Genomic DNA, 27,536 nt, shown 5'->3' with positions numbered 1-27,536 from the left:
CACAAAACCGCATCAAAATCCGTTGAGTAATTTTAAAGATTTAAGCATAGAGACGAACAGACTAAAATAGCGACTTTGTTTGCGCGCCTCTCGCCGCGCGCCTACCCCGACTACTGCCAGGTGGGTGTTGACATTCATTAGTGTAGTTTGTTCCGCCGCTCCTTCTACACACGCGAAACGGTAGTAGTTGTGGTAGTTATAATTGGGTTTAAGTGATGTGACGTCAATAAGTGATATTATCTTGTTGTATCCAATTTTGAAAATAAATGTATTCTATTATAATCTATTAAAACCGACTTCAAGTGTAGTTTGTTCCGCCGCTCCTTCTACACGCGCGCTTTGGAAGCTGTAGTAGTTATAATTCAATTCAATTTATTTCAGAAACAACATACATACAGCATTCGAAAGAAAAAAATCATTACATACAAAAATTAAAAATCTATACAATTAATTACCAAGCCCAAATGTATAATATAATAACATTCTAATGTCAAATGTCAAAAATAATGTAGAATTCAAATGTCAAAAAAATAAATAAATTTAAAAATCATCTACACTATTAGATTTAAGTTATGTGACTAGCGACCCGCCCCGGCTTCGCACGGGTGCAAAATTATAAATGTTATTATATCTACATAAAAAAACCTTCCTCTTGAATCACTCTACCTGTTACAAAAAACCGCATCAAAATCCGTTGAGTAATTTTAAAGATTTAAGCATACAGACAAACATACTAAAATAGCGACTTTGTTTGCGCGCCTCTCGCCGCGCGCCTACCCCGACTACTGCCAGGTGGGTGTTGACATTCATTAGTGTAGTTTGTTCCGCCGCTCCTTCTACACGCGCGCTTTGGAAGCGGTGGTGGTTATAATTGGATTTAAGTTATGTGACGTCAATATGTGGTACCTTGTATACAATTTTGAAAAATAATCTATTCTATTAAAAATACATCACTACATAGTATAAAACAAAGTCGCTATTTTAGTCTGTTTGTCTGTATGCTTAAATCTTTAAAATTGCGCAACGGATTTTGATGCGGTTTTTTGTAACAGGTAGAGTGATTCAAGAGGAAGGTTTTTATGTATAATAACATTTATAATTTTGCACCCGTGCGAAGCCGGGGCGGGTCGCTAGCACATACATAAAAAACACGCTTCTTTCCCGGTCAAATACCTATGTACAAAAATAGACGTGTAGTATGCTGTTCCCGAAAGGGTACCCCCACAGCATAATGCTACATACATACATACATATGGTCACGTCTATATCCCTTGCGGGGTAGACGGCTGCTATGTTAATGCTGGCTATAAAGTCCTCTTTTATACTGAAAATGATTGAAAATTAAGTTGGTCCTTAACCTACTACCTAAGCTAGCCCTAGAAGTGAAACATAATTCTCTCATTTATTTACATACATACATATAGTCACGTCTATGTCTCTTGTGCGGTGGACAGAGCCAACAGCCTTGAAATGACTGATAGGCCACACTCAACTGTTTGGCTTAATGATAGAATTGAGTTTGTATACCTACCCGTCAGTCGCCTTTTACGACATCCATGGGAAAGAGATGGTGTGGTCCTATTCTATTGCATAGTGCCGGCAACTACACGGCACTCTTAACAACTTATTAATTAAAGAATGATGATTATTAGTTAGAATCTATAAATAGTTAAAATCTTCGATTTAAATTTATCATTCAATTATATGTAGGTATGTATGTATTTTCAATTTGTCCATTCACACTCATCATCATAATCATCAAATTTCTGTCCGCAGGTGTACAAGATGATGTGTGACGGAGAAAACGGCAACTATCCCAACTACAAATCGTACCCCAACCACGTGATAGTGGACGTGACCCCAGAGGAGGCCCCGCCGCCCACGGACCCCAGGAGGGACCCCACACTGCGCCCCAAGAGGGTCAAACTCCTCAACTTAGTCACGAACGAAGTGACAGAAGTCATCGTTTCAATTATAACCGTTCTCATCGGTTCAAAGCCGGACCTCTTCTTTCTACAAACAAATTTCAACCTTAACTGCATTGAATTAGACTCGGATTGCATTAAATGCACAGAAATGCAAGCGAAAAAGAAGATCGAAGCGGAAAGAAGACAGTGCTTCTTGAGAGAACACTGGCATTACTTAAAATCTGTCCTCGGACAAAGCATACAGAGTTGCAAATCGCGATATCTGAACTACACGGAGATTAATGGCAACACTGACGGCAAATGTGTGTTGCCAGACTGCATAAAGAGGAACGAGAGTAAATGTACGTGCAATAACCTGATCAGTAAGTCGGAGAACGAAGTTAATAATACCGTTGAAGATGACAAAGTGATATGCGAATGTCCCGCGAATAATTCGAGCGGTGTTGGGTTTGGTGTGGATCCGAAAAAACCAGTTGACAGTAGGAATCCTATAGCTGTTGATAAAAGTACGCACGAATTAATCAATGCACCCAAAGGGTTGTACGCGCTGGGCCCCCTGACAGCTGACAATTTCGTCAGGTTCATACCCGGGGGCGCTCTAGCTATAGTCGCACATATACACAAGGAGAAATTCACCCGTTGACTCGCCATAGCCATGTGATTTGTTTTTTTTTTTTTACAATAAATTATTTTTTTATACCAGAGTTGGAGCCTTTTTTTAATCCATTGACATCATAAAGGTAGCCATGTGATTTGTTTTTTTTTTTACAATAAATTATTTTTTTATACCAGAGTTTGGAGCTTTTTTTTTAAATCCGTTGATATCATAAAGACTTTGACATTATAAAGGTTAAAACATTACATATTGTATTATTATATTTAAATATATCTACATACATATATATTAGCTGCATTAAAATAAAATATTTTCTTGATCTATGCGTAATAACTTCTACATTTTATTCAAATAGGCTTGACCCTTATTTTTTAACATACAATGAACGAATGCTGAAGACATCTTCATAACGGTACTAAATCTGTCCGAGATGACGTAGAAAGCGAGTAATGGAACAAGTTTATCAAGCTTGTCCTGGTATGATGTCACTATAAGAAGCTCAGTTCCGTCATTTAGTTATCCAGCCTGAATGTGGCCGTAGGGGCTACGCTCCCGTGAAAATTTCGAGATAAAAAGTACCCTATCCAACTAACCGGGAATTATTTTCTGAAGCAGATATCCAACCATCCGTCATCCTAATAATAACCGACTTGAAATATAGGTGGTGAGAAAATAATGAGATCACATACATGCAGCTGATATCATTTATCAGTATAATGTAACAGTAAACCTACTTTACAGGAAGCTGTTTATCAAATCATAATTATTTCGAAACTATGGACATTACAAAGTCGTACGCATAACTGATTGAATAAGCAGACGTTAAAACTACGTAGCATATGAATGATAACTTATTTAAGAATAATTATACTTACAAGATGTCTAATTAGAACCTGGGACTATAGAATAGGACCACTTTTACCTCCCCAGCATCTTTTTGGATGTCGTAGAAAGCGACTGAGGAAATAATACATTTATCGAGTGCAGCTTTTACCATGATTCATTATGGCTTACGTTCCCGAGGTCAGACGGGAGTAATGCAGACCTGAGTTCAAAAGTCCAGAGAGGTATGGTATGGATGTAACAAGAATTGATGCCTGGAGGAAAAATATAATACAAAAGTAACATTTCATAATTTTTTTATTAAATTGAAATAAAAATAGATTATTGAGTACAAAAAAATTAACAGTAGTAGACATAAATAAATGCAATATAAACATATTCTTATAATTAATGTATTTATCTGTATAGTAAGCAGTATATAAACCTATCCAAATTCACACTAAATTCGTCATACCCATTTTGGGTAACGGTACATGATTGAATATACAATAAAAATAACACAGAAAATATTCTGCAAAAAGAACAAGGTGTTGTTGCTTTTTAGTAAAACGTCGGAGGTAAGAGAAATGAGAGATAATTAAATATTGATAGAATAAAGACAATCTTTATATGGACCAGTTTTCAATTAAGGCGAGGTCGTGGGTTTAGCTAGAAACATGAGATCCAGTAAAAAGCTGCTGGAGGATAGCGAGCTACTTGGTAAATGCTAAACAAAGGTCTAAGGAAGAGCTAGAGTGTGTATGTGGGCTTTTATAGGCCTCCCGGACTGTGAGGAGGGGCGCGGGGAGATCGAAGCGACACGACATCACAGGGTACAGAATTTTTAACTTAATTTTAACATAATCGGTATATTTTAGCAACTGTATGCGAAGACATGTTCCAAACAGTATGGTTATCATAGACATTTGACGGCCTCTGTGGCGCAGCGGTAGTACGCTTGCCTGTGACACCGGGGGTCCCGGGTTCGAATCCCGGCCAGGGCATGATGAGAAAAGAACTTTTTCTGATTGGCCTGGGTCTTGGATGTTTATCTATATAAGTATTTATTATAAAATATAGTATCGTTGAGTTAGTATCTCGTAACACAAGTGTCAAACTTACTTCGAGGCTAACTCAATCTGTGTAATTTGTCCCGTATATATATATTTATTAGACAAGGCATTATATCTTTTTTCTATGTTTATATCTTTGTTATGTATTTATTTATCCAGATATGTGGAATGGAATGGTATTAAAACTGAAGAGGCTGGGAACTGGACAAAGTGTAAGAAAAAATATGAGTAAGCAGACACCAGGACCTGAGCATTGTGGCAGAGGGTGCAACTGGGAACATGGAAAGATGAGAGAGATAGAAAGAGAAGATATGACATAACACTTGTTCATGAATAAACCTCTTAATCCTTGACCCAGGAGGAGCACAACCAGCTTATTACAAATAGAAATCAAGTTATTAGTCATGTTACTTGTGTAATAATAATCAAATTACCATTATCTTAATTGGTATTTAATTAGCTAGTTGAATAACATAAAGTAGTATTTCTATTAAAATTATGTCAAATATATTTTTAAACTTATAGTATAGTCAATTCAAATCACTACAAATGTTCATGTCAGTCTAGGGAAATATTAATATTTTTCACAAATTTATTTTAGTTAATAATCTCACATAATATTTTCAAGATGGCCACTGTTGGATAACTATGTACACACTAATATTACCGTCTTGCATGATTAATTACCACTTGTGTCCTCAACTTATCTACAAGACTCTTCAGTTCATTAGCCAGCATCTTTGGCAGTCCTAACGCATCTACGTGTTCCACATTATTCAGTCTCGAAGCCACCGACAGCATTACGGTACTTAGCAAGGATCTCACACCAATTGTAATGTACCAAGTCGTCCTCGTCTGCACATTAGCTATACATTCTGGCGCCCGGAATATTTGTTTGTTATTAATAACATACCGCTCCTGTGTACAGGCGTCGGTAAACTCCCATGGGTGACTTATATACGTATCTGTGTTGTAATAAGAATTTGGCGGCATTATAACGTAGTGTTGTCTATGCCCGTTGTAATCACGCCACCAAACAGACACAGGCCTTGAAGTACGATTCACAAAACGAATATACGCTTTCTTCTCAGATCTCAAAGACTTCACCAAAACTTGTTCGCCTTTTTCATTGGTCTCGTACAAATAATACTCATCGCTCCCTGGCATTGTTGCGGAGGAAGCCAAGAAACACCCAAATGTCTACATTTGATGGGATAATCACGCCATGACTAAAAATAATTACAACGTAGTTAAATAAATCATAACACACAAAACACTGTCGTAAAGTTTAAAATTAGCGCTTAGCGTAAAAATGTAGGTCGACAAATGTCAAGGATCGGCACTACCTATAGGGTCCCACTTCCGGTGCTGTCAAGATTTTCTGTGCACAACAATGGCTGTTTGTGTCGCCGTTATTGGCAAAGATGTAAGTTTTTGTTTATTATATTCACTTAATATTCACCAATTTGATAACCATTATTTGTAATGAACTACAACACATTGAAACACAACTGCCCGATCTTGAAATAAGGATTAAATGACCAAAGTCTGTTTACCTCAAAATGTACAACATCATCACTATTTCGTTTGTCATTTTTGTATTTACTTCCTGTCTATGCTATGATCTATGGTTTTGAGTCTAACGTTGCATAGACAAAACACTTTGTAATACTTCCCCAATTTTAAGGTAAATTAATATTATTTTTGTAACAATTCAACCGTTTTACAGAATTCTCCTCTATACATTGGAGGAATTGGAAATAGCACGAATACTGATAATGAACTATCTCGACAATGGCTTGTGCACACAGCTTTAGATGCGTTAGAGGAACGATTAGCATCTACGAACAATAATACTACTGGACCAAATGCCAATGCAGCACGTACGGATTTACGGGACTTATATTTGGGATTACTCTATTCTACTGATACACACAAAATGTAAGTTAAGCAATAATAGCTATTCCCATCCATGTTTTAGAAGAATGTTATATTGATGTATATGTTATATTGATGTATACTTAATGTTTTAAGACATTTAAACTTTTTCTAATAATATCTCAGATAATATTAACAATTATATAAATATTATAATTAAATCAAATTAAAACTAAAGCTAAAACTACTTATAAAAAGAAAGAAAAAAAGATACTTACAAACTAATTAATTTAAAACTAAAACTACTTATAAAAATAAAGAAAAAAGATGACTACAAACTAAAATTTAATTTATAAATTGTACAGTCCCCGCATAGCATCAACATGCGGGAGTGTGCCTAGAAGGCTGGCAGCATTGCCAATTTGAATGGCAATGCTGATTCTCTGAGCCAGATAATTTCCAGCCCTCCGGTCACGAGATACCTCAATCAGCTTTTTCGACAATTGTCGGAAAAGCTGATGGGCAGATGGGTCCCACGGCCCCAGAGTTTCCACCCCAAAAGGTTCAAAGGTATAGGTATTACCGATACCTACATATTTGCGCCTTTTGAGGTTTTCTGCCTCATTTGCAGCATTTCATTTGCCTCATTTTCAGACATTTAAACCATTTTTGTTTCACAGATATGGTTATGTCACTAACACCAGAGTAAAACTCGTTCTTGTAACAAGTTCTATATCCCCAAGCGGAAGTAACATTAGAGATGCCGAAGTAAGAACAGCCTTACGAAGACTCCATGCTCTCTACGCGGATGCTATTTGCAATCCTTTCCATTTACCTGGTGATCAAATAACTTCAGCGTAAGCATATTGATTTGGCAAAATAGTACATAAGTTTAATTTAAAGCAGATCACCGCACTTAAAATAACTGTTTTTTTTTTCAGGAAATTCGACAAGCAAGTCAAGAGTTTAATGTTAAACAATGTTTAAAATTTAGACTAAGTTATGCTTACCTATTTAAATAAATTTTATGTTATTTAAGTGTATTCTATAGTATTACTTATGCAGTATTTATGCATGTTTTCGTTATAATATTGATGATTTTCGTCCTGTTTTTATAAATGTTAATTGTCTTGAGGTCATAAAAATCTATTCTTATGTAGCGAATCTAAATTGTTTTGCGTGTTGCGTTTATTTCCTTTATTCCATCTACTCCCATCGTATCTTACTTGAAGTAATAACAATTTGATAGCCGTCCTCATCAGTCACAAGAAATCCAATGTAGTTTAAAAGATCCTGAAGAAAATGTTCAGTTATTAAATGCCATATTGCAAGTGAAATTAAATATTGAGCTGGCAATAATTAAAATAAGTAAAAATTACAATAAGCTTATCGTGATCAGTCGTGTTAGTTTATGGCTTTTTTATTACTTAAGATTCTTATTTACATCTCCTAAGACTGTTTATATTTGATATTAGTGCCCTATTATCAAATTACCTCACTAACCATTATCTCAATATGACATAATTATTTGGTGTTGCTATTTAAAATTAACAAGTTTGGTCTTAATTGACAGATATACTACATTTCTGGTCAAGCTAAAAAATATAATTAGAAGGTGGTTTTATAAATAATAACAAATTGATTACAGTTAGATTCGTAGAGTGACCTTCACGTCATAATCACGTCTGTAATAAAATACCCTGTTAAGGTACAGGGTAGGGAGAGCCAACAGTCTCGATAAGACTGAAGGCAACGCTCAGCTGCATGGCTTAATGGTGGAATTGATATTCAAATAGCGACAGGTTGCTGGCCCATCTAAAAAAAAAGAATTATAAGAATAAAAAAATACTGGATGCAGTAGCGATCGACTAGTTCGAGCTGAGACTATCCTAGAGTATTATTTCAGATTGGTTGTAAAGAAGCAACGATCTTACTTTTATACTTACTATATTCGGCTGTGTGTCACCCATTACTTTACACAGAAGGGTAATTTCAATTATCAATGATCAATCTGTGCATGGAGTACCTACATAACTTACACCTACCTAATGTCAATGTCAACTCAACTGAATCAATTAATGTTATGTCATTGTCATTTAACACTTACTCTTCTGTCGCTTCCTCAGGTTGCTTCTTTCTTGTTTAATATAACTCAACGATAGGTAATCTCAATTGTCTTTGCCGTTACCTTCAATCTACCGAATCGTAATTTATTCAGTATCACAATCGAAAAATCGCAGAGTATTGACTAATATTGTAATTACCTACCTCAGTAACGAACATAGGTGAAGGCACATCTTCGTTTTTTGAGGTTATGTTCACTTACACGTTGGGACGAAACACAAAAACATTGAAATGTTTCATCTACTACAGATGTTGCGTTAGGACATAGGTCTGCCTATGTCCAAAGCCTGAGCTGGAGGCTTCTCACGCGTACTGATTTAGCTTTTAAATTCCACTCCTTGGAGAAGCAGAGTGCCCTTACTTCCAAAAAGCCAAGAAACCACAAATTAATGGATAAGGTAAAGATTTGAAAAACAAAATATTATCTTCCATTTACAACTGAAGTTTTTAAGTCTTATTTCCATTTTAAACACTGTGTAATGAAGGTGAGCGCCAAGATGAAGACATAGTTAGTTACATACAGCTATGTTCACCAAAACGGCGCCATAATAACACTTCTCAAAGTGCAGTGTGTGTGTTTGTCTATGCCACATTCTGCTCATAGGGAAGTAACACTTTTTTACTCTAAATTACCCCCCTACAAGTCTAGAATATATAACATAATCATGTTATGAATGTATTATGTTATAAAAAATATAACATTACGAGTAGAACTAACCAAGGAAAAAGCACTTTCATCAATTTTTAACTTTCATGATGGTTAGGCAGGTTTGTAGCACCTACATTAGCCTGCTCAAATTGTAAAAGTAAATCAAAAGGCTTAAAATTTAATTTATATTTAAATTATTTGTAACAATATCATATTTTCTATTCCAGGGTCCCGCATACTGCTCAACTAGATTCTTCAGAACACAATGACCCTGGCTGCCCAAGTCCTACCTTTCTAGTTCCTTTTACTCTTATGCTATACCACACATAGTCCAGTGAGCTAAGGTCTGCCGCGCCGACGACAAATCTTAATTAGGAACTAGGTGCCAACCTATTAGGGCTCTGCTTATGTCCACTGAATAATAATATGGAAGAAGTACCCCAAAGTATGAAAGATATATTTAGATTGAAAGGCAAATGATAGGATTATTATGCTAGGTGATATTATTGGGTCAGTGAAAAGGTGCTAGGTGAGTTTTTAGGTGATTATAGGAACAAAAACAGTCAAGAAAATAAATAAGTTAGTCAAAAGTTGCCATTTACACCAATTGTCTAGATCACTACGGACCTGGTTCGTTGAATGTCTTCATAATAGCAGTTCTCAGATTAATGGATTTAAAAGTGTGTGGTTTTAATAAAAAAACAAAATTGTATGCCAGAATTTGTGTGCGAAAAGAAGAAAATATGATTAGATTGATGTTTAAGGAAGCACATAAGAAATACAAATGTATGAGAGATGAGGTGAATCTAAAAGTTTGTGGCCTCACCTAGTAAATAAATATCTATAATTTTTTTACTACCCTCATTTTGTTGCTTCTATATTTAGTAGTAAGCGTGCAAATTTGCAATTGGATACATCTCTCTGTCTTAGTTAAATATTTTTTTGTGCAAAGCAAGTCGTGAAGTTTTCTTAATATGGAAAAAATTTTACTGCGTGCTGTGATTAAGTACCTGTATAAGAAGGGGTTAACGCCGAAGGAAATCCATGAAGATATGGTTAACACATTAGAAGAATCTGCTCCGTCATATTCGTGTAAAAAAGTGGGTAGCTGATTTTAAACGCGGACGGGAGAGTCTGGATGACGAACCCAGAAGCGGTCGGCCATCAACTTCCACGGGTAAACTTTAGAAACTTGCCGCAGCGGGGAGAAGCGGGCAGGAGGGAGGAAAGGTAACACCCCCGCGTGGCCAGGGGGGGAGGACTAGAAAACAAGTATAAGGATTATTAGATTTCTTTAACACCTATCTAAACCTAACCTATGCTAACCCTTTTTGACTCAGTTCGAACGCTCCGCTTTGTGTGGTTCATAGCCTATAATAAAAATATTACTACATATTTAAAAAAAAAAATATTTTCTTGGTTAGGCTACGAACTTTTGGGTTCACCTCGTACGTGTTCTAAGTTTGAATACGACATGTTTTGAAAAATAGCAAGGGAATTGAATGGATTATCGTGTTTTGGCGATTTTGATACATGTCAATCGTGATGAGTTTGAAGAGTGAATTGAAGGCAGTGACCTTGTTTTCATGCGAAATCTTCATATACCTCCCTTTTTACCTGCCACTGTCTGCCAATTCAAGGTCTGTCGCGCCTAGGCATGCATAGCTTATCCTAATGTTACGAGTGCTGGATTTCTGCAATCTATTTCTCGTTTCTAACCGTAACACCCCCAAAAAAGAAGGCGGCAATCATTACACGGATCAGTAGATCCGGTCGGCGCGCTATAGCTTACCCTAATGTTACGAGGGCTAGATTTCTACAATTGGGGCTATATTTCGTGACCGTAACACATAACATCATTACACGGATCGGTCATCGCGCTCTTACAGAAAGTTTAAGCATAAGGGCGTATGGTCGGGTCCCACGTTTTGCACCATATAACAAGACGTTGGTTGGTGTAAGGGGGGTGGCGGGTCCCAGAAATGACTGGCTCTGATAGCAGGAGCGCTGGTGAAGAATATTGTGATGAAAATCGTGACGGCTCTTTAACGGAACGTTGGTTATCAGACAAGAAATGGGATTGTCAGCTTGCTCCCTGTTAGCGCGCAATTTCAATAATATTTGGGTAACTTCTGAAGCATTTTGCTCAGCTGTTCATCCAATTTAAATGTCAGAAATAAAAATAATTTAAAATCACATTATTGGAGTTTGATTTATTTATGACGGGTACCTACATACAACAGTGTTTGACGCAAGCTAGTATTTTATCTCTGAATACTTACCATGTCCCGGGTTCGTCCCCTGGTGGGGTCATTAGGAAACTTTCTTGCACGACAGATTTCTTGAAACTATTTTGTCCCGTATAACCTATGTAGGTATTTTGCTTTGGAACTAAATGACATGAAGACTAGAAATTTTGGATTTTAAGTATGTAAATTTAGCTTACTGGATGACGGAAATTAGAGGTTCTCTAACAAGAACCTGAACATGCACGACGAAATGGTTCTAGTACCTAAAGGATGGCAGTAATGGCTTAGCGCTCGACTTGGCGGGGTCACTGCCGTACCCTCGGATAAATGAAAAGAAATCTTATTCCGTAGCTTTTGATGAGGTAAAGAGTTATAAATACATGTAATGTTTCAGTTTATGAGACATTCAAAATTCTGACCATTCTTTTTAACCGACTACAAAAAGAAGTACTCAATTCAACCGAATTTTTATTTTCAATATCTCAACTGTACGTCACCGTACAATCAAGATGTTTCCGTAAAAATACTTTAAAATGAAAGAGATTTTTCTGTCAAACGTTTATTGGGCAGTTATGCCTACGCGTCAGCAATGGTGACTTCAACTTCTACTCCGGGCTCGATGTTGATTGAGGTGATCTGTTTGACAATTTCAGACGGAGAGTGAAGGTCGATCACTCGCTTGTGAATCCTCATCTGAAAGCGATCCCAGGTCTTGGAACCCTCACCGCAGGGAGTCTTCCTCGTTGTGATCCGGAGAATCTTGGTAGGCATACGGACCGGGCCCTGGAATGAAGGGGATTCTCATTATTGCAATAACCTTAAAAACAAGGCTTTTTAAGTATATTCTCTAAGTGGCTGGAATCAAATGATGTTCAATATACAAAGCCTCATAAAAATAAGAAAAAGATTGTGATCTCTGAAGATTAACAATTAGAATTTCATCTCAGTTGCACTCTCACGGAAGAGACGTAGGTTCTACACACACAATGGGACGATTAATGATATTTTAAAGTAATTGCAAACCAACCTACATGACCATCAGTCAGCTAAGATTCAAATGAATGCATCTTTAGGATTTTTGAAAACATATATTTTTGATTTAACATGTGTTTATATATTAACCAGTCTACTTCTTTGCCCAAACCAATTCCCAGGTTATCTGGTGGCTAATCAATCTACTTATTTGACTGAGCAACCAAAGTGAGTGAGGCCTACCAATTAACTTACGGTGAAAATACATTTTTGTATGTATGTTTGTAACAAAATAACTTTCGAACAGTTGGTTTGATTTTGATGAAATGAAAAATATACATCGGATATGTCAATACAAATTTTCAATTTGTGGAGAATCAAAATCAGTTGAGTAGTTTTTGAGATATTTACAATTTCGTAGAAAAAAAAAGATCGTCACGGCGACCAATTAGTTATTATAAAACAAAATTAGTCTTTACCTTAACCCTCAACTTCTGTTTCTTAGCTCCATTGATGAGGTCAGCGCATACTTTCTCCAAGGAGCGAACATTGCGAGACGTCAGCGTGATTCTGATGCGGTGGACAGGGGAGATCTCCGCTTGGGGCTTCTCAATATCCTTGCCTGACACGACGGCGGCTGCCTGGAACACATTGTAACAGAATTGTCAGGCATATGTCGTTGTAAATGCATAAAGTGGATGTCAAGCCTATGACAATGAACTTATGAAAATAATACTTACGAAGAAGTAAGGTAACCCATGCGTTTGGATACTGACAGGTAGGAATGAATTTAAGTTCAAAACAAACTTGATGTTTTTGACGAAAAGAATACATATAAACAGATAATTAGTGGGTACAGTAAGCTATTTTACACATCACGTGTACAACCTACCAACACATAACCTCAAAATTTTGCCTCGCTAGTTGTATTCTATATTCTTAGTATGGAAACATATTTGAGTAAAATAAAAGTAGCTTACCATTTTTCCTTTGATTTCCCGGCCGAGATAAACAACTTCTCAAATAAAAATTGCTCAGCGCTGAACCGGAGAAAAACTTGATGTTTTCACTTCACGAACACATTGAAGAAGAATTTTTTTTCCCTAACACAGCAGTGTTGCCTGTTATGGTTGCCAAATTATAAATATTTATCTTAAGTAGGTGACAGACGCACAAACTTTAAAGCTCGGCTTGTAGTTATACGAATTTTCTCGATGTTAGTGACACACAAAGAGATTTAGATACGTACTCGCAATAGACCGTTTTGTGATAATTAGGAAAATACTACTTTAACTTTTTTTTAATTTTATCTGCTTCTTTTTTTAATATATAGGTACTTTTTCGGAAAACATTTCTTTTATATTATGTTATGTATATTCAAAACAAAATAACGGATCGTCTAACAGTATCAACTTTGCAAATACGGTTAACAACAACAACAACTGGGTAGTTCACGTATTTATTAGTACGTCTGTCACTCACTTTAAACTTCAGAGTCCAATTTTTAAGCATACCTGTTAAACAATAATCTAAACTTTGATGGAACTTCCGTGATCGATCGCATTACATATCAATACAATCTCATAATCTTTCTTATGCGCATATTATTAACAATCTAACATTTTATAATATGGCAACACCGTGCCTATTACATTAACCAACATGGACGTATATGTAACTTACATCCATTACATTACATATTTATTCACCCTATCCATTCAGATTTCCAATCATTCGATTGCTATTATAATCAAATTATATTGAAGAATTGGATATGATAATTGAGTAATAGTAAGATAAAGCGAAGGAGACGAATTCATATATGTACCAAAATGGTATAGTGGCAGCACGCAATGACCTTAATTTGCTAAAGGAAAATAATACCTACTAACCCATTTTCCAAAACAGATTATTTGTTTCGTGAAAAAATGTCATTAAGTTTGTTTCCGTATGATAAGCTGTTTAGTTACATGCCTTTGTGATTTATTAAGAAGGATTTGGTTTACTTATATAAAACGGTTTTATTAAGCTTGTTGGTGTGTGGTTTCTAGTACTTTAGAATGAAACCATTCCATATCTTTCCCATGCATGTGGAAAAGGCGACTAAGAAATAGGTTTATACCTATGTATATAAGCTTGGGATTCTTCTTTAGGGAGATGGGCTATAAACCTATCACTATTTGAATCTCAATTCCATCATAAAGCTCAACGTGACCTTTCAGACTCTTGAAAACTCAGTATATAGACGTGACAATATGTTTCTATGTAGGTAGATATTTTTGTTTATAGTGCAAACTTTGACAAGGAAAAGCCATATCAAAAGTTCATTAAGTACCTAACATGTTATTTTTATTTTATTACAAAATCGTTATCGTTGTGTTTTTCCACGAAGATTTGCATGGCCTCAGTGAAATTTATATCTTATTTCATTTCTTCCCCGTCAAATGTATAAGTCAAGAAAAGTAAAAGCTATATGTATATACATATTTGGGATTCTCTAATACCTATGTGGATGGACGGGCTAACAATTTGTCACTAGCACTGAATCTCAATTATATCAATGAGCCATGCAACTCAATGTGGCCTTCGAGTCTGGCGTTTAACTCTGTTTACCCCGTAAGAAATAAAGACGTAATAGGCATGTTCAAATATGTCTACGTGATGATTCAACGTCTCCTAAATCGTCTCTAAGCGGCTCCACGGCTCATTGGCCATAGACAATCCCATAAAAATTGGGCTTGGAAGTCCCATCGATTCTACATTCCTTCTAACACACATTGATGATATAAAAATAGTGGATATGTACCAAAAACTTTGTTGACATGAAATTATCTATGTTTGAGAAACTCTAAAATTGACTAGTTCTACATTCATAGACAATGTGCATTCGTCCATGATTTAGATTTAAGGGATCTATATTTGTACATTGACGTCCGATGAAAATGCTGCCGTGTAGTTTGTTCCGCCGCTTCTTCTACACATGCGCTTTGGAAGCGGTAGTAGTTATAATTAGATTTAAGTGATGTGACGTCAATAAGTGATACCTTGTATCCAATTTTGAAAGTAAATCTATTCTATTCTAATAATTAAGACGGTTATCGAATACTAACATCGTAAATTCAAAATTATGTCTCATTGTCCGCTACTATAACGTCGTTTTAATAAATTTTTGTGATCGTGGTCTGTCACTTTTTCATGGTAATTCTCAAGACGAGGACAAAATGGGAATTCGAAAATCTGATTTCCATCATGTAGTCATAACCATAATAGCTGACTAAGGTATTACAGTCCTTTTGAGACTGTAAACTCTGTCTACTATTATATATACTACCTATTCCCTGAGACAAGTCATAAATATCTTTTTTGCAAGGGTATTCAAAGGCCTATGTTTAACTTATAGATAGGTACTTACATGTTCAACTTCTATATACATAGAGTCAAATCTAATTTACAATTTTATTGCATCTACAGGGTGTGTCCCTGTTGTAAAAATGTCCGTAGTCGCAAGGGGAGTGGCTGGCGGCAATCCAGACTTTATTGATCGCCTAGCCTGCGCAAAACCTAGGGCATCTGCCTCCATGCGGATAAGAGGAGGTAGTAAAGTATCGATCATTATATTTCTTAGTAAAAACTACATACATACATATGTTCACATCTATATCCCTTGCGGGGTAGACAGAGCCAACAGTTTCGAATAGACTGAATGGCCACGTTCAGCTATTTGGCTTAATGATAGAATTGAGATTCAAATAGTGACAGGTTGCTAGCCCATCGCCTAAAAACGAATCCCAAGTTTATAAGCCTATCCCTTAGTCGCCTTTTACGACATCCATGGGAAAGAGATGGAGTGGTCCTATTCTTTTTTGTATTGGTGCCGGGAACCACACGGCACTATAAATAAATAAATATCCCCTTAGCGTGAGCTAGTCATAACACACTGTCCCGTGCCGCATTCGGTCAACGCACTAAAATCGATACTGGATGTATGCCAACTCTAGCAGGCTGTTAGCACGAACCCAAATTAGGATTAGCCGCATTCAATTAAGTTAGCATACCTACCATACTTTTATTGAGAGTGTCGGTGGTCGAATAGGTAATTTGCCCGGTGAAAATGGATATAGGTAACAATAACAAATCCTAAAAACTAACACAGGTGTGCTGTACCAAGTCGAAATGGTCATAATTCAGCGATCTTTTTGCACTGAAAGAATACAAAAACGATGATTTTCAGTTATCACCATTTGATGTAGATGCGGGTACTAAAACAAAAAGTAAATAAATAAATATATACAGGACAAATTACACAGATTGAGTTAGCCTCGAAGTACAGTACACAGTATCGTTGAGTTACGAGTTATCAAGTGTTACGAGATACTAACTCAACGATACTATATTTTTATAATAAACACTTATGAGTAAACATCCAAGTTCTTTTTTCGTCATGCCCTGGCTGGGATTCGAACCCGGGACCTCCGGTGTCATAGACAAGGGTACTACCGCTGCGCCGCAGAGGCCGTCAAATGTAAAAATATATTAGGTATGTGGGTATTGTCACAACGTGTAGGTACAGAATCATTATGTATAGATAAAAAAATATTAAGTGATAATCATGATGATCATGACTGTACTTATGTATGTGTTTTGTGTATATATCTTATTGCTGGTGACTGTACATAGAAGATAAAATCTGTCCGAAAACGCCTTATCAACCATACCATTAATATAAATAATCACAGACGTATCCCAGTTTCCTTAAGGGACGTAAATTGAGACAGATGTTAAGTGTATTAAATGACTTTTGTGTTTTGCCTTCCCATTTGATTTGCCAAGGGAATATATACCTTTTTGCTTCGGTAAGAAAGGAGTATGCAGTAGGAACTAGTTTTACACCCACGGGTCGCCTACACGGAGTGTATCAGTATCCTTGCCTCAATATGAAAGTGTTGATATTAATCTTTGTAATCATAACATAGTGATGCAATGTCTTCATTCGACTAAATCGTCGTGGTTGGAGCGTCAGTGAGTGATCAAACATAACATAAAAATCACGCCTCTTTCCCGGAGGGGTAGGCAGAGACTACATCATTCCATTTGCCACGATCTCCGCATACTTCCTTCGCTTCATCCCCATTCATAATTATCTTCATGCAAGCTCGGTGGTTTCGGGTACTTTTGACCTGACCCTTTGCCAGAACGTCCTTAATTTGATCAAGGTACGTTCGTCTAGGTCTTCCCACTCCGACCTTTCCCTACACACTCTCCTTGTTTATCTGCTTAGTCAACCTGCTTTCATTCATCCTCTCCACATGACCAAACCATCTTAACATACCCTTTTCTATTCCTGTAACTACATCATTAGTGATTACATGAGTGATCAAGCGATTATAATAGCCGATTTATAAGCGTTCCCGATATAGGTAACTAGAGGCCGCCCGCGACTTCGTCCGCACGGAAACCCTATCAATCCTGCGGCAACTCCGGGATAAAAAGTAGCCTGTATGTTATTCTGGGTCTTCAGCTACCTACATACTAAATTTCATCGCGATCGGTTCTGTAGTTTTTGCGTGAAAGAGTAACAAACATTCATACTGACATACTCACAAACTTTCGCATTTATAATATATGTATTAGTGGAAAGGATACCTAGGTATGTATCTTTAATAGTACCATTTTTAGGCTTGGTAGCCTATCCCTGAATACCACTCCTTTACTCCACACACATTATAGTTTAACACGAACACAAAGTATATTGTACTAACATTTTTCACGCGAACCACATATCAATTTGCAGGTTTGCCAAATTTAATGGATTTAATACTAAAGTACATAAGAAGCAAACAAAGGCTTTAGTAATTGGGAACGGTTATAGATTTTCCTATTGTGGAGGTTTTAGGAAGAGAAACGTGGTTGAAAATATTAACATACACAGCCGACCCCACGGTATAATTCGCCAAACCTAAGACTATTGGCTCTGCCTACCCCGCAAGGGATATAGACGTGACAATGTGTGTGTGTGTGTGTAACGACAAAGAATTGTGAACTACCTATGGGTATTTTTAATGCTCCATTTGTTGCTTAATTCCTTATTTGACTTCTACGACATCCATTAGAAAAGTATGGAAGGAACTTCTCCGTCGTGGAGGAAAGAATCATATGATTCGAAGACCATGTTTAGTTTGTCTATCTGTTGAATTGGCTTACTCCCTTAGTTGCCTCTTACGGCATCCCCGGGAAAGAGTCCTACTCTAAGGATCCGTATACCACATAGCATTTTACTTATTACTTACATATAATTACGTTACCCATATTTAAAAGTTATGTAACTTATGAACAAATAATGTTATTATACATATTGCTGTGCCCGCGACTTCGTCCGCGTGGAATAGTTGAACTTGTTACTCAAAGATGAATAATTTTCCCGGTTATTTTTTCACATTTTCCATTATTTCTTTGCTCCTTATAATTGCAGCGTGATGTTATAAAGCCTAAAGCCTTCCTCGATAAATGGTCTATTCAACGCAAAAATAATTTTTCAATTCGAACCAGAAGTTCTTGAGATTAGCGCGTTCAAACAAACAAACTCTTCAGCTTTATAATATTAGTATAGATATAAGTTTCCGCTAATGTGCAACTATCTTGTGACCTTAGGCGTAGTGTAGGCGAGCCTGTTTGTATGTTAGTCACAGGTTCAAATCTAGTTGGCTTAAATTGAGTCGTGTCGTGGGTGATGCCAAGGAAATCTTGGATGTGACGTACCTTATTTTGTTGTTGCTTATTATTTCCATTTATTCATATGATCACCTTGCGGGGTAGACAGAGCCAACAGTCTTGAAAGACTGATAGGCCACGTTCAGCTGTTAGGCTTAATGATAGAATTGAGATTCAAATAGTGACAGGTTGTTAGCCCATCGCCTAAAAGAAGAATCCCAAATTGATAAGCAGATCCATTAGTCGCCTTTTACGACATCGCTCGAGATGATGCCCTACTCTTTTTTTTATTGGTACCGGGAACCACACGGCACAATAGGATTTTGGCACAAATTTTTTACTAAGTGCTACTTGTGCCGTGTGGTAATAAAGAATAGGACCACTCCATCTCTTTCCCATGGATGTCGTAAAATGCTACTAAGGGATAGGCTTATAAACTTGGGATTCTTTTTTAGGCAATGGGCTAGCAACCTGTCATTATTAGAATCTCAATTCTATCTTTAAGCCAAATAGCTGAACGTGGCCATTCAGTCTATTCGACACTGTTGGCTCTGTCTACCCCGCAAGGGACGTGACTATTATGTATGTATGTATGTTTTTACTAAGGCTGCCTGCCTAAAATAAACCTATCTCGGGGAGCCTCTTCAATTCCCAAGGGAAAAGTATAATAAATAAAAACACTTTTCACTCAACTTTCAACCCAATTACACAGAAGATAAAGTCTCATTTATTTACTTGAATATCCTGTGCCTGTTTGTTATTAAATTTATTTTAGGGCATCTGTAAATCGGCGACTTTATGAGTAAAAACATCACATATACATATAAACTTTTGTAGTAAAATCTTAATAAGGTGGATTAAGAGAAAGGTTAAAGTATTGGTGAGTTAATTAAGAGAATGTTTATAAGAGTAATTAACAAGTTTATTTGTCTGACTAAAATAAAAAACTTTCACTCCAAATATTTTGCTGTTTAAATAAGTAGGTAGTATCTAGATACCTATATATTTTATTAACTATATATTAACGTTTTAACTGAGTTTCAATTCCGGCCAGGGTAAGATGAGAAACGAACTTTCCTTGATTGGCCTGGGTCTTAGATGTTTATCTACATATTTATTATAAAATATAGTATCTCGTAACACAAATTTGGAACTTTAATGCTAATTAAATCCGTAGTAGTATGAAAGTAGTGCCAATGAATGAAAAGATGAATGGTAATAAGCTGGGTTGGTACGGACACATCACGAGAAGAGGGGAAGGTCATGTTACTAAAAGAGCCTTAGATAAATATGGAACTGAAAGGTTTAAGAAATAGGGGAAGACCGAAAAAGAGATGGATGAACGGCGTAAAGGATAGTACGAGGAGAAAGAGGTGACGAGTGAGATGACAGAAGTAATTGGAAAAAACTACGAACTGTGCCGACCCCGTGTAGGAAGTGGGAAAAGGTAACGACGTAGAAGAAGAATGAGAACCAATTCAATCCGTGTTATCTGTCCTGTATATTTTTATATATATTTGTTTATTAATAGTACTCATTGGTGACTTATTATCAGGCATACTGACGTGCACATAACATTTTTTTTCAAATGTTGTTTTAGTTTACTCCAGCATACGAGAGCCTTCATGTCCGTGACTAAGCAGACAAAATGCAGGAGAGCGGCCTACACTAGTAGAATAGAATAGAATAGATTTATTTTCAAAATTGGAAACAAGGTATCACTTATTGACGTCACATCACTCAAAATCTAATTATAACTACTACCGCTTCCAAAGCGCATGTGATGAAGAAGCGGCGGAACATATAACACTGCACCATTTTCATCGGACGTCAATTTACAAATATAGATCTCTTAAATCTAAATCGTGGACGAATGCACATTGTCTAAATTAAAAAAAACATGAATTAATGTAGAACTAATCCTGTAGGAGAGATCCTGGCCGGATTGACGCCCAGTAAAAATGCTGCAGTGTAGTTTGTTCCACCACTTCTTCTACAGTAGCGCTTTGGTGATAGATATAATAAGACTTAAGTAATTGTTGACGTCAATCAATGAGTGATACTTTTTGTATAAAATTTTGATAATAAATCTATTCTATTCTAATTCAAGCACCGAATTGATCTGCCGTGTCCTATAAATGCCTCATCGACATAGCAAATAGTTCTAAATAATAAAAAAATATATAGATATATCTATTAACTAAATCGATGAAATGCCCTAAATGCTTTACCTTAACGTAATTTTTGAGACTTGCTGACTTATTGGTTTTGATTCACCCGTATGGCAAAAAAATATTGATGGTTACAAATTAATGTTTTAGCCTGCGGGCAGCCTGCGTCGCTCCCCTCGGTAGGGGCGCTGGGTGACGTCACACGTGACTCAGCAATCGATAGGGGCTTCGCCCTAGTCTGCTGAAATTCATGTCTGGACATGTTCCGGATATCCGTTCAGGATTATTTGACGAAAAATCTCCAGTAATGTTGAAAAGAGAAGGTATACCTAGTTACCTACCTTACTAAAATCACGTCTTTATCCCTTGCGGGGTAGACAGAAAAATTAGTCTTGAAAAGACTAATAAGCCACGTTCAGCTGTATGGCTGAGATTCAAATAATGAAAGGTTGCTAGCTTATCGCCTAAAAGAAGAGTCCCAGGTTTATAAGCCTATCCCTTAGTAGCCTTTTACGACTTCTATGAAAAGGAGATGCAGTGATATAATTTAGTAAATTTGGACCTGAAGATACATTGAAAGATGTCGACGAAAGTCTAAAAACGTTAGCTGAAAAGTTTGAAAATCTTGAGTACCTATTATTTTGGGGTTGATTAAAGGACGAAGGATATAAATAATGTTGTTGCAGAAACCGCTGACCCAAACCACAGATTATATAAAGCTTGCCCAAGCAAAGGCTATAAAAAAAAAACTGGAAAGCAAACGTCCTTATACGGAGCCCGAGGCATCGATCTGAAGGCGTGGGCCGAGCACATCTGGCGTGGCTTGTTTGTCAATCATAAATATATGTATATATTTTAACAGTTCCTGTATCTTTCAGTTTTGCGTGTTGCTTGCTACTTTAAATAATTAAAAAAAAACAATTTTAACATTGGTACTTACATGACACTAACAGTACTTAAAGATAAATAAAGCTCTTTATCTCTAATTTTTGCGTGTTGCTTGCTACTACAAATAATTAAAAAAAAAACAATTTCAACATTGGTACTTACATGCCACTGACAGTACTAAAGGATAAATAAAGCTCTTTATCTCTAATTTTTGCGTGTTGCTTGCTACTAATTTAAAAAAAAAAAATATTTATGATAAATAATTTAAAAAAAAACGAATTTAACATTGGTACTTACATGACACTGACAGCATCGAGAAAGGAGATCATTGTTTTACTGTTAATACAGACATTACCTAGCTACATAAGACGCCATTTAACACAGTGCCGTGCCGGGTGGTTCCCGGCACCAATACCAAAAGAATAGGACCACTACATCTCTTTCCCATGGATGTCGTAAAAGGCGACTAAAGGATAGGCTTACAAACTTGGGATTCTTTTTTAGGCGATGGGCTTGCAACCTGTCACTATTTGAATCTCAATTCTATCATTAAGCCAAATAGCTGAATGTGGCCATTCAGTCTTTTCAAGACTGTTGGCTCTGTCTACCCCGCAAGGGATATAGACGTGACCATATGTATGTATGTATTTAACACAGACCATGTAAACATACATACATATGGTCACGTCTATATCCCTTGGGGAGTAGACAGAGCCAACAGTCTTTAAATGACTGATCGGTTACGTTCAGCTACTTGGCTTCACCATGTAAACGATTGTATTTTTGCATAGATATTGTAGATATTAATAAAGATTGTGGCTTGTTGGAGAAAATAAATACATAAGTACACATTTCCATTCATTCACTCATTCGAATTATCACGTCTATATCCCTTTCGGGGTTGGCAGAGCCATGAGTCCTGGAAGAGAGACCGCGTTCAGCTGTTAGGCTTAATGATAGAATTGAGATTCAAATAGACAGGTTGCCAGCCTTTCACCTCAAAGAAGTTTATAAGCCTATCCCTAAGACGCCTATTACGACATCGGTCCTATTTTCTCTCTATTGATTCCGCAAACAACACGGAAATTTATACTAATTTAAGAGGTTATAAAAAAAAATTCAAAATTTACAAGCCAATAGCGTAAAAAGAATCCTAAATCCAAATAGCATTTATTCATTGAATTTTACAAACTAAACGAAAAAAAGAAGCAGAATTAGATATATTGTTCTTAATTTATTAACTTTTTTTCCTTCGCTAACAGAATTGTAAGCCCGATTTTGCTATGACCTAAATAGCGTATCAACGTATAACCCCATCGTACTTAACGTGGATTTCAGTCCTTAAATTAATGTAGAAATTAAGAATCAGAATCCCCAGTAGGAAAACTGAATTCATCGAAAACTAAGCCGTTGCTAAATATGGACGGATAACTTAATTAATACATCTGCGTTTACAACGCTGACTCAACACACTGATTCTAAGAAATGTACAATTCTATAAATGTTGTTTACAAACGATTACGTGCAGATGGTTCTAAATTACAAGGATTTGTGGATGTCTCTATATTACAAACATACATACATATAGTCACGTCTTTAGCCCTTGCTTGGTAGACAGAGCCAGCTGTCTTAAAAGGCCACGTTCAGCTGTATGGGTTTGTGATGGAATTGAGATTCAAATAGCGACAGGTTGCTAGCCCATCGCCTACAAGAGGAATCTCAAGTGTATAAGCCTATCCCTTAGTCGCTTTTTACGGAAATCACATTCTATATTACCATGATCCAATATGGGTTAGGTTACTGCAAATGATGTGGAGGTCTGACCGGAGTCGCTTCGTGTAAAAACCTGCGTGTGAGTAATTGCGCTTATTCATTTCATAGGCGTACCTTCGACTCCTCTGCAGAGAGCTGAGTCTGCAACCGGGACTAAACCCAGAGGAAGATAATTATTACCTACCAAGTTGGGGTCAGGTTCCGCTATAATCAGGGACACTGAGGTCAGAAGCGATCAACTCTGTTTTACCTAGGTCGCGATCAGAGACGGTCGTCTGAAAAGAAGAAAGAGTAAAGAGTAAGAGAGGTAGATGAAGATGGAGAATAAGAGAGGAGACAATCCTACTACTATTATAAAGGCGAAAGTTTGTATGGATGTTTGTTACTCTTTCACGCAAAAACTACTGAACCGATTACCATGAAATTTGGTATGTAGGTAGCTGAAGACCCAGAATAACACATAGGCTACTTTTTATCCCAGAGTTCCCGCGGGATTGATAGGGTTTCCATGCAGAATAACATATAGGCTTTATGAGTTCCCGCGGGATTGATTCCACGCGGACGAAGTCGCGGCGGCCTCTAGTAAAATATAGTATCCTTGAGTTATTATCTCGTAACACAAGTCTCGAACTTACTTCGTGGCTAACCCAATCTGTGTAATTTGCCACGAAAAAAAAATAATGATTTTTTTTTTACACTAAGCCATGACCTTGAAGCCTATTTACCGTGGTTCTAGGAACTGAAGCCACCTGCTATAAGGGAGGCACCCTACCACCTGACGCAACCCTTCAACGTTACCTTGAAAAATTCCCTTTTGTTATTTTATTACTCTTCCTCCTGGCTTTAGTCCCGGTTGCATCTTCACCAATCTGGACAGGAGCCGGGGTGTGCCTTTGACCATGGATCCTGGATTGGGTGAGTCACGTTTTTACACGAAGCGACTATCGTCTGACTTTCGCAACCTTAGCAGGGGAACCTAACCCGTATTGGATCGATCATGGTTACACGTCCAGCTGCCTGAATGTGCAGGTTTCCTCACGATGTTTTGCCCTCGGTGTAAGATAGCGTCGGTTTATACTCAAACTACATTCACTTCAATTCACTTTTGTTATTACATTACCGTGAATTTACATACATACATATAGTCACGTCTATATCCCTTGTGGGGTAGACAGAGCCAACAGTCTTGAAAAGACTGATAGGCCACGCTCAGCTTCTCGGCTTGATGATAGAATTGACATTCAAAAAGCGACAGTTTGCTAACCGATCGCCTAAAAGCAGAATCCCAAATTTAAGAGCATATCCCTTAGTCGCCTTTTACGTCATCCATGGGAAAGAGAAGGAGTAGTACTATTCTTTTTTTATTGGTGCCGTGAACCACACGGCTACCGTGAATTTAAGTGAAACATATCTGAAATTATCTAAGTCCTAAGTTAGTTAGTTTGTTTGTTACCTCTTCAAGGTTAAAACACAGGCTTCACAATTGAACTGATATGCATGTGGAGTACGGAGAAGGACATATTGGACCTTTAATCCCGGTTAAAACTATAGTTCCCGTGGGATTTGTGAAATAATAAAAAAAATAATGATAAATTTTTTGTATAATGAAAATAAATTTACAACCCTGTCGCAATAACCGTTTTGCGTATTCGGGAACATTTGTCCAAGGTTTTTGTTAATATTTATTGGGAGACGGTCGTATAAGTGGCCGGCCGGTGCAAGTTGCCTTATGAAGCCACGATATCTGCTAAGAATCGAGGACACGGCTTTTTGGAGCCGAATTAAAATGCAAATCGTCGGTGAAAACGTGTCATGTGTATGTTTTTAATTTTTTATTGCCCCTGCCCGCAAAAGGGATGGTGTTATTTGTTGAAAACCGGCCAAGTGCGAGTCGGCGATACGCTGCAGGGCTACGGTATCAAAAGACAAATCATTCCTCGGTTACATGTCCAGAGTTATGCCTACTCTTATTTATTTTTCAATGCAATATTTTGTAGCGAATTATTTATTACCTTCGATCAACTTCAATGTAATGTAGTGGACATGCATGATCAAAATGTAAGGGTTCCGTTTTTGCGACGGAACCCCAGACTAAAATGAATAATAACTTATTAAAATGAATATTAACTTATTTATCACAAGTTGTCAAAATTGAAAAGCCACGTAAAGCTGAGTTAAATTTTCAATATTATTCAAAGAAAAAACATCAACCGATTTTAAATTTCGTATGTAATAGTTTTTTTTTTCTTTTTTTGTTATTTGTAGGTATTGATCTTTCCACTTAATGATGACTACCACACATAAATGTCTGAATAGAATACCTTAGAAAATCTATGAAAAAGTATCACAAAGCATGCATTTTTAGAAATTTCTACGGTACGGAAAAACAGAGTAAAAGTTTTAAGTAGCTATGTATAGTTACTTTACATAAAGTAAAATACGCAATACAGCTGCTTTGACGTGACATAATGGCAACATTAAACAGAAACACTTTCAATAGGTACCTACTTATGAGACGAGGTGAAATGACTCATATTATTTAAAGAATGTAGGCGACACTTATGTCATACCGGTAACTTATTTGCTAAGTTTCATTGATCGGTTTCATAAAAAAAATTCGCTTATTATTACTTAAGGTAACTTAACTCTTTCTCTTATTCTAAAGTTACCCAAAAATTTGTAACGAGAAAGAAAACTTTCTAGGCTGTATGCATGTAAATGCAAGTGCTTTCATTCTCATGTGGCGTCAAAGAAAAACAATTATACATTTGTCAGTTGCCTCTCTCCCGCGCTAATTGTACCCCGAAGCGTTTTAGCTAAGGGTGCAATTGGAAACACGCAAAGATGAGAGAGAGATTAACATTAATTAGACAACTAGCAATTTTCAACCCGAAATAAAAGAGGATTTCCACTTCACATGTAACAAAGGAGCAGATTAGACTAACATCAAAAAACTCTTTGGAGTACAATAAATTAACATACTCGGCCAAACATGTTGCCAGTTTCGGTAATTTCATAATTTATAGGCGTTGCTACGTCTAGCCTATTATTTTTCACCAATTTTGTTGGGCCGTTGAACTGTGTTTATTTCTACAAAAAATAGTTTAAAAATGCGAACACGGCTTTTTCTTTGGCATAAACACGGGCGTATTTACAAAGGGTTTCTAGGAAGTTACTAGGCCATTTTCTGGGAATTCTAGGATGCAATATTTTGGAAGAAAGTCCGATTATTCTGTTAGTAGTAAAAAAACTTGATTGATTTAGATCATTACAGTTAGGAACAGCTACGTGAGATCTTTCTTTATAGAAATTCCTATGCCAGCTGGGATGAGAACCGGGAACATCAACCGTAGAATAACTTTGCAAATACAAAAATCTCATCGAGGTCCTATACCGTCATGAGAAATTATTATTTGACCACGTCATTGAACTCGGAACAAACGACATACCTAAAGTAAAGTACCCAATGTCCGACAGACCACCAATGATCGACACATAAAAAGTAAAGTAAAAAAATGATATACTAATGTTGTGTATTTGAACGTAAACGAAGCATAGGTTATAGACAAGGTTCATCCAGCTCTCATTGCAAGTGTCACTTTCTACATTCGGTTATTTTGATAAAAATGGTGGAGCTTTAAATATCGACCGGCAGAAGATTTTAACGGAAAGCCAGTTTTATTAG

General features: G+C 36.7%; 4 protein-coding genes across 7 annotated transcripts in view; 2 read left to right on the top strand and 2 right to left on the bottom strand.

Moving 5' to 3' along the window:
• The window catches only part of LOC106143462 (oxidative stress-induced growth inhibitor 1), a 35,878-nt gene extending 33,246 nt beyond the window's left edge, over positions 1–2,632 (top strand). For all 3 annotated transcript variants that reach the window (XM_060951193.1, XM_060951194.1, XM_060951192.1), the window contains exon 10: positions 1,777–2,632. In XM_060951193.1, coding sequence (XP_060807176.1) covers positions 1,777–2,571 — 795 coding nt within the window. In that variant the 3' untranslated portion in view covers positions 2,572–2,632. The remainder of the gene's footprint in view (positions 1–1,776) is intronic.
• Positions 2,633–4,553: 1,921 nt separating this feature from the next.
• Positions 4,554–6,038, bottom strand: LOC132903310 (von Hippel-Lindau disease tumor suppressor). Of its 2 annotated transcripts, none has more exons than XM_060951316.1 (2): positions 5,996–6,038; positions 4,554–5,668 (listed from the first exon to the last, which is right to left on the bottom strand). In XM_060951316.1, the coding sequence occupies exon 2, from the start codon at positions 5,604–5,606 to the stop codon at positions 5,103–5,105; it is 504 nt and encodes a 167-aa protein (XP_060807299.1). In that variant the 5' UTR covers positions 5,607–5,668; positions 5,996–6,038; the 3' UTR covers positions 4,554–5,102. The 2 variants fall into 2 exon arrangements, with proteins under 2 accessions (XP_060807299.1, XP_060807298.1); XM_060951315.1 differs by having other exon boundaries at positions 5,786–6,032.
• Positions 5,708–7,481, top strand: LOC106139176 (trafficking protein particle complex subunit 2-like protein). Its single transcript, XM_060951317.1, has 4 exons — positions 5,708–5,865; positions 6,169–6,380; positions 6,998–7,174; positions 7,259–7,481. The coding sequence occupies exons 1-4, from the start codon at positions 5,833–5,835 to the stop codon at positions 7,302–7,304; spliced, it is 468 nt and encodes a 155-aa protein (XP_060807300.1). The 5' UTR covers positions 5,708–5,832; the 3' UTR covers positions 7,305–7,481.
• A 4,401-nt stretch (positions 7,482–11,882) lies between these two features.
• LOC106141172 (small ribosomal subunit protein uS10) lies at positions 11,883–13,450 on the bottom strand. The gene is made up of 3 exons (XM_013342829.2): positions 13,292–13,450; positions 12,791–12,952; positions 11,883–12,122 (listed from the first exon to the last, which is right to left on the bottom strand). Exons 1-3 carry the CDS (start codon positions 13,292–13,294, stop codon positions 11,916–11,918), a joined length of 372 nt encoding a protein of 123 aa, XP_013198283.1. The 5' UTR covers positions 13,295–13,450; the 3' UTR covers positions 11,883–11,915.
• Positions 13,451–27,536: the final 14,086 nt, after the last annotated feature.

Source organism: Amyelois transitella, chromosome 24 (genome assembly GCF_032362555.1).
Source record: "Amyelois transitella isolate CPQ chromosome 24, ilAmyTran1.1, whole genome shotgun sequence".
In the NCBI taxonomy this organism is placed as follows: domain Eukaryota; kingdom Metazoa; phylum Arthropoda; class Insecta; order Lepidoptera; family Pyralidae; genus Amyelois; species Amyelois transitella.
The sequence above is the reverse complement of the archived record's forward strand: the minus strand, read 5'-3'. Positions and strand labels throughout refer to the sequence as shown.

Coding starts and splice junctions, on each gene's coding strand:
- LOC132903310 (XM_060951316.1), bottom strand. CDS start 5,606: ATGCCAGGGAGCGATGAGTATTATTTGTACGAGACCAATGAAAAAGGC.
- LOC106139176 (XM_060951317.1), top strand. CDS start 5,833: ATGGCTGTTTGTGTCGCCGTTATTGGCAAAGAT. Junction 5,866..6,168: donor TCGCCGTTATTGGCAAAGAT/GTAAGTTTTTGT, acceptor ACCGTTTTACAG/AATTCTCCTCTATACATTGG. Junction 6,381..6,997: donor TCTACTGATACACACAAAAT/GTAAGTTAAGCA, acceptor TTTGTTTCACAG/ATATGGTTATGTCACTAACA.
- LOC106141172 (XM_013342829.2), bottom strand. Junction 12,123..12,790: donor AACAGAAGTTGAGGGTTAAG/GTAAAGACTAAT, acceptor CCTTCATTCCAG/GGCCCGGTCCGTATGCCTAC.